General features: G+C 34.6%; 1 protein-coding gene across 3 annotated transcripts in view; it reads right to left on the bottom strand.

Moving 5' to 3' along the window:
- The window catches only part of LOC106052027 (low-density lipoprotein receptor class A domain-containing protein 2-like), a 192,096-nt gene that overhangs the window by 38,234 nt on the left and 138,499 nt on the right, over positions 1-15,363 (bottom strand). For 2 of the 3 annotated variants that reach the window (XM_056035286.1, XM_056035288.1), the window contains exons 5-6: positions 14,111-14,206; positions 10,726-10,869 (exon numbers count right to left, since the gene is read on the bottom strand). In XM_056035286.1, coding sequence (XP_055891261.1) covers positions 10,726-10,869; positions 14,111-14,206 — 240 coding nt within the window. The remainder of the gene's footprint in view (positions 1-10,725; positions 10,870-14,110; positions 14,207-15,363) is intronic. The other variant, XM_056035287.1, reaches the window with a different exon arrangement.

Genomic DNA, 15,363 nt, shown 5'->3' with positions numbered 1-15,363 from the left:
ATTACACATTTATATTGTGAGTCTTTGGGACAACACCCACCATAACATTGGGACGCGGAGACTGATACGTCACATGACCTGCCTTCTATATTGTAGAATCCAGTACCTAACACTAGCCCTGTTTATTTCAAGTTGAGTTCTCGCGTATCTTTCAATAGCCGTATCTGCCTCCGTCTAAGCGCATCGGAGAATCTGTGAACCAAACCGGTCATTTTGTTTTTTGCGTACTTTGAATGATCATACATACGACACACGATTGTCAGGCGGCAAAACAACAAGTAAAATTTTCTTTTTAAAAGCGAATTTCACCTTTATATAGCTGACCACCTTTTGTAAGAGCGATTATTTTGCTCTATTATGAACAAGCGATTTAAAAAAAAGAACATCCCCCATCCTTAGAAAAATTATGGTTAAGCGAATGTAAAAATCTACATATATAAAATTGTATAGACCCTGACTCTGAACATTGTGCGAAACATGAACATGTAATTATTTATTTTTTAGTTATGTAATTTTTAAATCATGCGGTACTACCCGCTGACGTGAGGCTGTGTTCAAGATATAGATTGTCTGTACTCCAGACCGAATTTGATTTTCACAGGATTATATTCCAAAAATCATAATTACTTAATAAATACATTTTTCAAAATATAAACAGAAACTGTCTAATTTCTAACAAAAACATAATACACAAAAAAGTATCAAAAATACACACACAAAAGTATCAATTAGTTTGAATCAGTCATGTAATTAAATTTGTAATAGATCTAGACTCTCTCTCTCTCTCTGGCATCTTTCAATAGCAAAGCGGCGTCGCAGGTTCTGCCAGAGTGTAGCACTGGGTGCTGCAAACTACATTAGGGTCGCCAGCTCCTGATTTTCCACAGGGTTGACTCCCGAAGCCTTTCCAATGATCTAGACTCTAGACTAACAATAATAAATATGTGCGATTAGAAATATTTTTACCAGTTGTTTTTTTTCCTACTTTAACCTTCACACCATCTGATCTATGGTCGGACCACAAGGGCATGCAATGAGTGTTTGAAAAAAAACATAAACTATCTTTGTAAAGATGTTATATTTTTAGTTCGCTTTTTTTATTTTTTTTATTTTTAATAAGTAATTTTATAAGTAATAAAGAAATTTTAACATAAGTTTCGGCATCTCTCACTCTTTTTGTTTCCCTTTCTCTCTCCCTTTCTCTCTCTCTCTCTCTGTGTTTCTTTTTTTCTCCCCCAGAAATGTTGGGTGCAACACACAGTGTAGCAAGCTGTCCAAATCTTCTAATGCTCTGAAAGACTTGCGACATTATCAAATTTTCATGGGACAACGGAAATGAACAATCCAGAGGGGAGTTAACTCAAGGTGAGGTTCCTCGTCGCTTTTTTTTTCTTTCTGATTACATTCTATCTTGCCCACACACACACACACACACACGCACACACACATTCACGTCCTTAAGACATGCCTTCATCCGCCTAACTAATTACAAACTGAAAGATCAGACTGTTAATGTGATTGTTAGTCTGTAACTATACAAGATGAACAATGCTTATTGGTTTCAGAGATTAATTATAACAGTTGATTCGAGAGATAAAGTATAAGAGTTGATTCGAGAGATGAAGTATAAGCATTGGTCTCAGATCTTACCGGCTTTGAGCAACACCATGATATGGCAGATTAATTTTTTGTCACCTTCCCAACTATAGAACCATTAGATAGACATCAATCACGATAGCGCTCATAGGTCACTGATAAAAACGAATTTCGTCCAGAACAAAAGAGGATTGAACGATTAGACGCACTTTCTTCAGAAGCCTCCAAACATCTATTTATAAACGTGTTATACATTTGGGGCACATCCGAAACAAGAACCTGTTGAGCTCTTGAGTTGCAAAAGAAAAAGAAAATCGGCTTGATGATTCAGCCCTAATAAAGCATTGCGAACAGGCACTAAAACTGGAACCCCCGAAAGAAAGAAAAAGGCTGTGAGACTAAGGCAAACAAGGGGGAGATTGGTCAGACCAGGACAACAGAAGGAAATGTCCAGAACAGAGTCCAGTGGCGTAGTACTGTTTGGGCCCTAAACTCCACTGGATGAAGTCAAGTAGGCCAATTGATTTAGTCCCGAATATCTTCATCTTGATACGAATTCTTCTAACCATTCTGATAAGTGTGGATACATGCAAGCAACGTGTTCCCAAAATCAAGATGCTCAGAACATTACATTTTGAACATTTATCCAATAATCAAGAGCTAGTACAAAATAAAATTGATTTCGATAAAATTATTAACAGTTTTGCCACAATATATGTATATCTATATGTAATATTTTTTGTCAAATCTTTTTTTTTTGTTTTGTTTTGCGAATTAGCGATACTTTAACAATAAATACATATTATTTTGGGGGAAAAAAGTCTTTGTGCTGTTTAATATCGTTCATTTTTCTCGAGGGCATCATGGGGCTCTGGCGCTCCTTGCATCATACTGACAATATATATTCTACTTTGCTTTGTGGATATAGATCAAGTCGTCATAACATCGTGAGCGGAATAGGTGACCTCAAATATACATTACTAACAAACACACATAAACACATATAAACACACATAAAAACACACTAACATGAGTGCTATCGCCCAAGAGAGGATAAGTTTGCTGTACATCATTGAAGATTTAGTCAGGATGTAAAGACTTTTGTTAGACATTGGTCTTGGTCACGCTAACAGCTAATGGATTTTTGTTTTGTGTGTTGTTGTTTTTTGTTGATTTTTTGTTTTGTTTTGGTTGTTGTTGTTTTTCATAGACAAGTGTGATAGTCGATTACAATTATTTAAATAAGCATTGCCTCCATAATTCTTAACATCAGAAATGGTGGAATGTATTAAGGTTGTGCACTGTTTGGTTTAGTAAATTGTATAATAATTTTTATTTTTAAACTGCCAGTTATTTGAAAACAAGTTTATAAAAAGATTTTGTTTTTTTCACACCTAAACGTTACAGGCTGCAAAAAAATAGGATGCATTTTCTAGATTTTGAGACATAAACGTGACAGACGGACGGATAGACCACATAAAAATTAATAGCGGCTTTTCCCATTCGGGGAGCGCTAATACCTAGTTAAGATATTTTACATAGGTCTAGAGTCTTGTTTTGGCTTTTATCTACTCAAACGGATGTTTTAGATTCAACAAATTAAATTGCGCAGTCTTCCATTCTTTAGCAGGACAAAAGTTTTGAACTGAATTTAAAATCACGCGCTCTGACGTAGGTTTTGAAATTATTAAAAAAGATTTGTCGAAGGGAATCTAATCGGGCATAATTCTGTAAAAGAATCAATTATTTAAAATAAAATCGATTTCGGAATTGAATTGGAGTAGAACAGAACAAAAGTATCGATTAGAAACAGATTTAAGAAAACACCCTTAACGTAAGTGACACACATACACACAGAGCAAGATGGCCGCCATTTTGTTTTAAAATTATTTCTTTCTTTGCACTATTGTCTATCAATTTTTTTGTATTTTTTTTTTAGGTTCCGTTCTCTTTTTTTTTTTTTTTTAACAACTGGTATTATTTCTTTAATTCTTATTTTTAAGGTTGACATATTCAAACTCAAGGCCAGAACCAAAGTTGTGAGGGTTGATCAAGAACAAGAATGTAAGCGTATTAGTTATGTCACGTGACCGGAAGTTTGAAAGTAATCTTTTTTTTTGTGTGTGTTCAATAATGGTTGCGGGTTATACAAAAATGTAAATTAAACTTAAAGTAAAATAGCAGTAAACATTTCATCTACGTATAACCTTTTTCTGTGATTTAATGCAGTAGTGGGATGTGTGCTACGAACTGGCTACCTAACAGAGGGGTATTGTTGCTCTGTCATTGGTTTGTAGCTCGAAATATCTAGTACAATTAAACCGATGTAGGCGTGTTCGTAAAAAAAACATGAATATAACTTGCATTTATAAATATACATAAATTAATCTCGAAATTAGTAGTATAGTGAAATAAATGAACTAATTACAACAAGATATAAGCTCACTACATAAATACATTCTATCTCAAACCTTTTAGAAACAAAAAATGTTGCCACTCTGAACTTGTTGTATGTTTACATAGATGCAGTGCTTTCTTTTTTTTTTTGTTACTCCTTAAATCGTCTTGCTGTATGTACTGTATAATATGCATGTGTTGATAGAAGGTCTCTAAGTCATGCTTTGAGTACCTTCAGTGATAGAGGAGCATCAGGTCATCGCGGACCTATATCAACATGCAGAAGACAGCATGAATGACCTCATGTTATGGTGTGTGTGTGTGTGCTTGTGTGTTTCTATGGTGACGGTGGGAACAGGTTAGCGTTTGGTTGTGAATCATGCAAGATAGATAGAATTGTCGTCATTGGACTTAGAACAGACCACTCCAGAACGTTAAACTGATTAAACGTGTTATTGTAGTGAGATAGATTTTGTTTAAAATATCATTGTATGTTATTAATAAAGTCTACTACATTGATTTTATTTTTTCTCAAGTTGACTTTCTTTATATTGTAATAAAAGTTCTATTTAGTTTTGTTCACTAAAAAAAAGTGTTCAAGTTAAAATATAATAAACCTACAGCTGTTTATCTTTCCACCATCAGTTTGGTGCTATAAGTCAACCACAGTCAACAACACATCTTTGTCTGTCCACAACGCAGATCACATTTTTAAAGATTATTTTTAATATTTTTCTTAATCTAAGATTTCGTTAGAGGTTGACAACATCACTTAAACACAATAAGTTTGGGTGGAAGATGTGACAAGTCTAAAAATGAAACAAAATATATTTGTGTCATTTATTTTCTTCTTATCTCCAATCTGTTTCAACTTTTTAAAATGTCGGGCACGAGAAAATGTCATGGGAAAAAAAACAACACAGAAATCAATAACACACGAGATGAACACGAAGGGCGTGTCGTTTTAATTTTTCATGAACTTGTACAAAGCATGGACTGGGCTCTGTGCCTGAGTCAAGTCAGATCAAGTACTTGACCTAGACTGATGACTGACTGACTTTGACGTCACTAGACGTTTTACACGCCAATACTATGACTGGTTTTGTGTTTGTTTTGTTTTGTTTATGAAAGAAAAAAAAATATTTCAAGTTTGTTATACTAAGTTTGAGTGTACCTTTCCTGAGAGTTTGCTAGAGTTGACCCATGAACTGAACATCAAACTATGTCAACTGAACATCACACTATGTCAACTGAACATCAAACTATGTCAACTGAACATCAAACTATGTCAACTGAACATCAAACTATGTCAACTGAACATCAAACTATGTCAACTGAACATCACACTATGTCAACTGAACATCAAACTATGTCAACTGAACATCAAACTATGTCAACTGAACATCAAACTATGTCAACTGAACATCAAACTATGTCAACTGAACATCAAACTATGTCAACTGAACATCACACTATGTCAACTGAACATCAAACTATGTCAACTGAACATCAAACTATGTCAACTGAACATCACACTATGTCAACTGAACATCAAACTATGTCAACTGAACATCAAACTATGTCAACTGAACATCAAACTATGTCAACTGAACATCAAACTATGTCAACTGAACATCAAACTATGTCAACTGAACATCAAACTATGTCAACTGAACATCAAACTATGTCAACTGAACATCACACTATGTCAACTGAACATCAAACTATGTCAACTGAACATCAAACTATGTCAACTGAACATCACACTATATCAACTGAACATCAAACTATGTCAACTGAACATCAAACTATGTCAACTGAACATCAAACTATGTCAACTGAACATCAAAATATGTCAACTGAACATCAAACTATGTCAACTGAACATCAAACTATGTCAACTAAACATCGCACTATATATACTGAACATCAAACTATGTCAACTGAACATCAAACTATGTCAACTGAACATCACACTATGTCAACTGAACATCACACTATGTCAACTGAACATCAAACTATGTCAACTGAACATCAAACTATGTCAACTGAACATCAAACTATGTCAACTGAACATCAAACTATATCAACTGAACATCAAACTATGTCAACTGAACATCAAACTATATCAACTGAACATCAAACTATGTCAACTGAACATCAAACTATGTCAACTACACATCACACTATGTCAACTGAACATCAAACTATGTCAACTGAACATCAAACTATGTCAATTGAACATCAAACTGTGTCAACTGAACATCACACTATATCAACTGAACATCACACTATATCAACTGAACATCAAACTATGTCAACTGAACATCAAACTATGTCAACTGAACATCAAACTATGTCAACTGAACATCAAACTATGTCAACTGAACATCACACTATGTCAACTGAACATCAAACTATGTCAACTGAACATCAAACTATGTCAACTGAACATCACACTATGTCAACTGAACATCAAACTATGTCAACTGAACATCAAACTATGTCAACTGAACATCAAACTATGTCAACTGAACATCAAACTATGTCAACTGAACATCAAACTATGTCAACTGAACATCAAACTATGTCAACTGAACATCACACTATGTCAACTGAACATCAAACTATGTCAACTGAACATCAAACTATGTCAACTGAACATCAAACTATGTCAACTGAACATCAAACTATGTCAACTGAACATCACACTATGTCAACTGAACATCACACTATATCAACTGAACATCAAACTATGTCAACTGAACATCAAACTATGTCAACTGAACATCAAAATATGTCAACTGAACATCAAACTATGTCAACTGAACATCAAACTATGTCAACTAAACATCGCACTATATATACTGAACATCAAACTATGTCAACTGAACATCAAACTATGTCAACTGAACATCACACTATGTCAACTGAACATCACACTATGTCAACTGAACATCAAACTATGTCAACTGAACATCAAACTATGTCAACTGAACATCAAACTATGTCAACTGAACATCAAACTATATCAACTGAACATCAAACTATGTCAACTGAATATCAAACTATATCAACTGAACATCAAACTATGTCAACTGAACATCAAACTATGTCAACTACACATCACACTATGTCAACTGAACATCAAACTATGTCAACTGAACATCAAACTATGTCAATTGAACATCAAACTGTGTCAACTGAACATCACACTATATCAACTGAACATCACACTATATCAACTGAACATCAAACTATGTCAACTGAACATCACACTATGTCAACTGAACATCAAACTATGTCAACTGAACATCAAACTATGTCAACTGAACATCAAACTATGTCAACTGAACATCAAACTATGTCAACTGAACATCAAACTATGTCAACTGAACATCAAACTACGTCAACTGAACAGCTGAAAAAAAAAAAGCAACAGATTATAGTGTTGTAAATATTTCAAAACTTTAGAAGCTGACCAGCCAAACAAGTAGAATATGAAAAAATACATTTAAAAAGAAGACTAAGTAGATTGAAAAAGCATCGATTATTTTGAATCAATCATGCAATTAATTTTAAATAGGTCTAGAGTCTAGGTTAACAAAAACTAATGGATTCCAGCACACATTGAATTAGAAGGCAGTGAAAAAGCAGACATACTGGCCAGAGATGATAGAATGAACAAACAAATGAAAATCTCTCTCTACCTTGAAGAAATGATGAAAATAATAGAGAGTAGAATAAATAAGAATTGTACCAGCTAACATCCCAATGAGAAGGACGCCTATTATAAGCGATCTCGACATGACCAACGCACAATTTTTCGACTCAGAACAGGACACATCAGAATGAGACAACATATGTTAGGAAGTTTAAAGTTTAAAAAAATTAATCAATTACCACTACTTTATTGACTAATTGGTTGATTGTTTAATTGATTCATGTATTGTGATCGACGATGTATAATTATGCAAAGTTTAAACTTGATTCGAGAATTGGAAGTAGGAGAAATACCTCGTAAAAGATTCCACCCAGACATCCAGACAGACAGACAGAATGATTTGATATAAGCTATGTAAAAATGAGAATTCTACAATGTTGATCAACTTGCTATTATCATGAACCACTCTTTGTTTGATGAAGTCTGTTAGTAGCACTAGAATCGATGCCTGTACATTGTGTGATGTATTAATATGAGACGTTTCGGGAATATTCAAAATTTGATCCCGGCCAATCACAAGAATAACCGTCCATGACAGATCAACTGAACCATGACATAAGATCAGCGAACCGAAGACCTGGATCAATCCGGAAATCTGTCTCCGAGACTTCGAGTTCGATTAGTTTCACTTGACTGAACATATCGTCGGAAAGCATGTTCGTCTCATGTGGCTCAGTGCTCACGAACACACACACACACACAACGAAAGACATACTAACTGACAAAGACACATACACTATTAAACAATCAAAGCCACTAATCACCTAGTGAAGAGCGTGGGAGATGAGAATGTGGCTTGCGCGATGAAAATTTATTAAAGTGAGGGAGATTTGCGCTGCATCAGCCTCACTCTCTCGCGTGAAGATCAGAAACCCCCTTCAGGATTCGAACCCGTGATGTTTCCAGTACACGACTGTACGTCCATCGACTCAGCCTTATAAACAGGCAAAATAAAAAAAAAATCCTTTTTAAAAAAAAAAAAAAAAAAAAAACTTAGCTAAAGGGGAAGAACTCCGTCCTTAAAACTATATCTACCAATAATATGCAAATTATTTCTCTTTTTCAACATGAAACATAATAATTAATTACCAATAATTAATTGCCTAATTGAGTATTTTGGTTTATTGATTCATGTATTTTTTAGGTACACTAAATAAGTGTTTAAAGTATCAACTTGATCGAAGAATGCGTGAGAGAGAAATTACGCTCACAATTATATAAGGGGGCTAAGCCCAATAAATTTAGTCATACTTTAAAATACTTTAGGTTGGTCGTTGTGCTGGTCACGTGACTCTCTCTCGTCAACCGTTGGCCAAAAACAACAGATGGCCTCTACATCATCTTCCCAACGCAAAGGGGTACTTTACTTTTATTTCTACAGTAGATAGTACAGTAAAATGTGAATCTTGAGTACACTTATTAAATTGCTGGTCGCAGCTTTGCATATTGACATAACCTTCCCTTGTTGCAATTAAACAAAATAATGAATTACCAATAATTAATTGTCTAATGGGTTACTTTTTTATTGATTCATGTCTTGTCTATGTCAATGAATAATTGTGCGAAATTTCAGCTTAATCTGAGAATAGGTGTGGAAGAAATAACGTGTACACACTTTTTACCAGAGAGAAAGAGTGAGTTGATAGAAGCTTTGTGAAAAAATAAACACACTGGTAGACTTATATCAACACTGAAATCTTTTTCACAAGGTCAGCTAATATGAAACAAGGTCACTGACCAGATTTCGGTTGGAAAATCGCCATGTTCAACTTAATCACCCTCGAGGGGAAAACAAAATGTCCTCCTTCGTTCAAACTAAGTAGAAATTGATTGGGCAAGGGCACATAACTCTCGTTTAGTTCCTCGTAAAAACCTGTGTGTTACAATCTGATAGGGAGGGGACATTGGCAATGATGTGTCGTTACCTCATTGGAAAGGTCCGTCGTAGAAACCAATAGACTAGAATGATGTAGTCTTTAAGAAATGTTGTTGTTGTTGTTTTCAGTGCCTAATAGCGCATTCTCTGTCACTGGCCTCATGGGATATTGTTTATTGACGACTTCAAATATAACGATTAACAAGCAAAATATAACAAATGTGTAAATAGAAGCTTATAGAGAGAATAACAGAATTATTGCATAAAGATCAATATTGCAAGATTTATGTCCTTTTCTATACTAACCAAAAATAATTAATAACCACAAATTGATTAATTGGTTAAATTTTTTAAATTGATTCATGTATTGTCTTCGATAATAATTACTTATACAAATTACATCCGAGAATGGGAAGTGGGAGAAATAGCGTGCACAAGATTTGTACCAGACCGACAGTCTGGCTGAGTTAGTTTATTGAAACTTTTTATTTTCTGTAACACCTTGTGATTTATTGTGCATTTTATATTCGTTTATGTGTGTATTTTAAAAAGTGTATACATGAATTAAAATAATATTGCTAAATTTAGAATATGGTTTAAATAATAGTATGTATTTAAATAAATAGAAAATATTCAAGTTAGTAAAACCATATTGTTGTATAATTCTCAGCATGGGTGATGTATTAACTTGAAAGAAAAAGTGTGGCTACCACAAAAGTAGCACAGTAATGACAGCTCCAATTTAGAATGTAAAACCATGTAAAAAGACAAACATTGATTGACAAAATAATCCGACACAAAGAATTCTTCCGATATAAGAAGATACAATATAGTGAGATTGAAAAATAAATCCATAGTGAGATTGTGGAAGTCGAGCGCGCATGTAGACTGAACAAAATAGTTCTGTTTTGCCCCTTTTATAATTTTTAAACTAAATTTTGATCTGAAAAAAATATGTAAACAGTCCAGAAGTGGAAGGAAAATTTTACTTTCAGTCTGTAATTATCACACAATAGCTATTTTAATTTTGCTGGAGTAATTTATTGCTTTCTGGGGTGCAGATGTTATAGGCAAGTTCTGTTGTTATTAGTAACAAGAAGCGTCGTCTGTTGCCTTTTCACGTGACACCTACCTTCTTTACATTTCGCCCTCCCTGAGCCGGCCTCGTCACTGTAATCCCCGCAGTTATCAGTACCATCACAAGTGAGGGACATTGGGATACACATTTTGTTGTCACACTCAAAACTAGAACCACAGTTGTTACTTTTTTTATCATCTGAAACAAAACAAAAAAACAAATGAAAATGATACGAAGAACATAAGAGAGAGGAATGCAGCAACTTCTGATAGAGATACAGGAGTGGCATTTTGGGACATCTATTTCAAAGTTCAAATTGACTGGATGAAACTAATTATTAAAAATAACATTAACTCTTTCTCTTCTAATTGACGATGCATATATATATAATATATAATCGCTCTATGAGTTGTATAAAGAAGGTAATGTCTTGTTTTAAAAAGTATTACTTGATAAATTAGCTTTTATTCATGTTTTCTATCAGCATTTCCTGTGGAGTTTTCTGCTAGCGTAGATAGGTGTGAATTTACGGTAAAACTCCGGTTTATCTTGAAAAAAATTAGATGTGCTTCGAACGTTTCCTTCATGCTTCATAATATAAACACATAAATATTCTCTCCTCACACACACGTACACACATACACACACACATACACATGATTTTAATATCAAGTAGCCTCATTTTTTTTAACCTTTAAAACGCTTGTGGTAGTTTAGCCTCTAAACATCAGAATTGTAATTCCATTCATTGTAAAACAGCTCTGCACTTTAAGGGTTAAATTGATTCTTTGCTTAGTGTTGTGGACGGTAGAACATTTGTACAGTCAGTGTTGCGTGTTGCCAATCGTACAGTATTGGCTGTGATTCATTGAACATTAAAGTGTTACGTTACAGGCAGCCCTGAGTTTTCTAGTTCTTTGAGTTGGTAGTGTCGCGTGGTGCAGTTTGACCAATCTTGATAAGATTTGGAATGAAAGTTCCTTAGATCATGGCGGAGATTCGTAGTGTATGTTTAATGTCACTCTCAAACCCGCAGAGCCCTAAAAACAGACAAAAAGTACCTAATCGTATCTCTATTTAAAAAAAAAAAGGAAACTTTTAACAAATCAGGTAAACACGTTTTCACAGTAATTTATGTTGGATATGAAGATGTCGGTTGAAGGGGTATACACATTTTCATGCTCTACTTTTATTTTCGTGGCAAAAAATAAAAATGTGAAAGGAACATTCTCCATGTTTGACATAGATCTAAATTCAATCCAGTAGATCAGTAATACCCAAACTATACGGGTCATATCCGGCTAGTGTATATTTATTCATATATATATAATATATAATATATATATACCTACAATCGGAACCTTTCTATTACACATCATAGTACAGCATTCATTTGTTCATTTCTTCCCTTTCCACTCCCGCCGCCTTCCCTTTAAACATGACTAAACGCCCGACACCCAGGTGACGCCCATGGGAAATCATGGCATGGTTTCTTTCTCCCTCTCTAGGCTAGAACGACCAGGAGGCAATGGTGCCACAGAAAAAATAAAAATAAACGGAAGGGAAATTCTGACCCCAGGGGCCAGCAGAGCGGGGAGTGGAAGTTGACTTTATTCGGCGTGAGTGGGGCAATATGCGCCAATGCAGAGATCTCATGAGGGCGGGCGGGGTCACTGGCGATGACATCTAATAATGATGAATGTCTCCAGTCACGTGTCAACTGAAGTAAAAACAAAATGGCGCGAGAGTTGCTCACGTGATCAGATTATCTCAAAGAGGGTAGTGCTGTTGTCACGTGGTTTGTTTGTGAGTTGCGATGTTCACACTATCAATTAGACTTTTTGTCTATCAAAGTCTCTCAAACAGTTGCAGGTTGGGGGTTGCCTCTCTAGTAACACACGGGTGAAACATAGTGTGAAATGTAATCTTCCTTAATTTTAGTATCTTCAAACTCAATACAATAAACGAATGAATTAAAGACGATGAAGTACACTGACTAATCTACTGCCTTCAATGTCTCACACACTTCAGTATTGGATCGTCTCATTCCCTCTAAATTTATTTCACCAACACGTTTCTTGTAAGGTACATGGTGCACTATAGACGCCAAGAGAATGAATCTGTGCAGGAAAACGCTTGCCACTATGCAGCTATTTACGATACGCCGTGCTGAGGAGCCGCGAACGTATTTTTTTTCCTATTGGGTTGGTGGGGTGAAAAGAGGGACTGCGGTGTTACCTAAAAGTTACAGAAACACTGTCCTAAGTAGCACACAAATGTAATTCCTGTTTCCACCATTCCAAAAATATAGTTCATGTTTCTGTAAAGCTTAGAGCCTTAGATCAACTCACTGTGTCTGTCTGTGTTTCTGTCGCCCAATTCCTATTCTCGGATAAAATTGAAACTTTGCACAATTATTCATTGTTCCTAACAGAACGTGTACCAATTTCTAAAAATAAAACTAATTACATAATTAAATAGTGATAATTAATTAATTTTTTATTAAACGAAAAGGTGAAATAAATATTACATTTCTGAACTCTAAGACGTTAACTTATTTCCGATGTGGACTGTCTGTTGATGAGATAGGAGTCAAGATGGTCATTACGCTGACTAAATGATACCTATACAAACCATTCACCTTATCTACAAATGAGGTTGATGTCACCTGATACATTAACGACAAAGTCCAACAAGAAAAATCCTACTGGCTCTTTTATCTGACTATATCAATTTAGATTTTAGGATTGTTATTACAATACCTCTATTTATATTGTACCTTCGTGGAAACTGGGTGGGCGGGCTCAAAAATATGGACACTGATCTCGTAAATGGCTCAATCGATTTTTCTATAAATTTTACACTTAATGTAAATTGTAAATCATTGGGAAAAGAATTACTAGCCCTTTGGTCACACTGAGAAAACTCTAGTTTGACCGTTATCATTTTTCAAAGTAAAAAACCGAAGAAATGAATTAAAATTTGGCTAGAGAACAAAAGAAATGAATTAAAATTTGGCTAGAGAACAAAAGAAATGAATTAAAATTTGGCTAGAGAACAAAAGAAATGAATTAAAATTTGGCTAGAGAACAAAAGAAATGAATTAAAATTTGGCTAGAGAACAAAAGAAATGAATTAAAATTTGGCTAGAGAACAAAAGAAATGAATTAAAATTTGTCTAGAGAACAAAAGAAATGAATTAAAATTTGGCTAGAGAACAAAAGAAATGAATTAAAATTTGGCTAGAGAACAAAAGAAATGAATTTAAATTTGGCTAGAGAACAAAAGAAATATGGATCTTGAACGGTTTATACTGTCTATACAATATCCACATGTAGATATAATTCATTCATGAGTTTAATATGTGTGGGTGTGTGTTTCAATTGTATATTAGTTTACTTAACGTAACTATAAGTAAGTAATTTTTATTTCCGCTAACCTCTTGAGGTAATTATATCATTTCCTAGCGAGGGTGTTTCAGGAGAAATTGAGTGGTACCACTGGTCACTTGACGAATTCCCACTGACCGCTGACCCTAATAACATACAAGGATAAAAAAAAAAAAAAGAAATCATATAAGAACTGTGCCATGAAGAGTGAGAGAGAGAGACGGGGGAGGAAGGGTTTCGGAGTCAGAAGCCCAGTTAATGAAAGTGAATGCGTGTCAAGTCGGCATTTTCCCCAGCAAGACTGACCAAGAGTGACCAGTCCGAATGAAAAGCGTTATTGACCGATGATTGTCAATAAAAGGAAATAAAAAGAAGTGACCAGTGGGGTCCTGGTCAGTTAATAGTAAAGCTATATTATAATCGTTCTTTCCCAGGAATCGTCGTAAGTTTGGGTAATTGAGCGATGTTAAAATATGTAAGAAATGAGATATTCCTATAATGGGTTCTTTTTTTTTTTAAATAAAGCATATTTTCACTTTACGATATCCACAGTTATAAACTCGACTGTTTACGATATCCACAGTTATAAACTCGACTGTTTACGATATCCACAGTTATAAACTCGACTGTTTACGATATCCACAGTTATAAACTCAACTGTTTACGATATCCACAGTTATAAACTCGACTGTTTACGATATCCACAGTTATAAACTCGACTGTTTACGATATCCACAGTTATAAACTCGACTGTTTACGATATCCACAGTTATAAACTCGACTGTTTACGATATCCACAGTTATAAACTCGACTATTTACGATATCCACAGTTATAAACTCGACTGTTTACGATATCCACAGTTATAAACTCGACTGTTTACGATATCCACAGTTATAAACTCGACTGTTTACGATATCCACAGTTATAAACTCGATTGTTTACGATATCCACAGTTATAAACTCGACTGTTTACGATATCCACAGTTATAAACTCGATTGTTTACGATATCCACAGTTATAAACTCGACTGTTTACGATATCCACAGTTATAAACTCGACTGTTTACGATATCCACAGTTATAAACTCGACTGTTTACGATATCCACAGTTATAAACTCGACTGTTTACGATATCCACAGTTATAAACTCGATTGTTTACGATATCCACAGTTATAAACTCGACTGTTTACGATATCCAAACAGTTATAAACTTGACTGTTTACGATATCCACAGTTATAAACTCGACTGTTTACGATATCCACAGTTATAAACTCGATTGTTTACGATATCCACAGTTATA

This window comes from Biomphalaria glabrata, chromosome 7 (assembly GCF_947242115.1).
Source record: "Biomphalaria glabrata chromosome 7, xgBioGlab47.1, whole genome shotgun sequence".
NCBI lineage: Eukaryota > Metazoa > Mollusca > Gastropoda > Planorbidae > Biomphalaria > Biomphalaria glabrata.
This window is presented reverse-complemented; position numbering and strand designations above follow the sequence as displayed.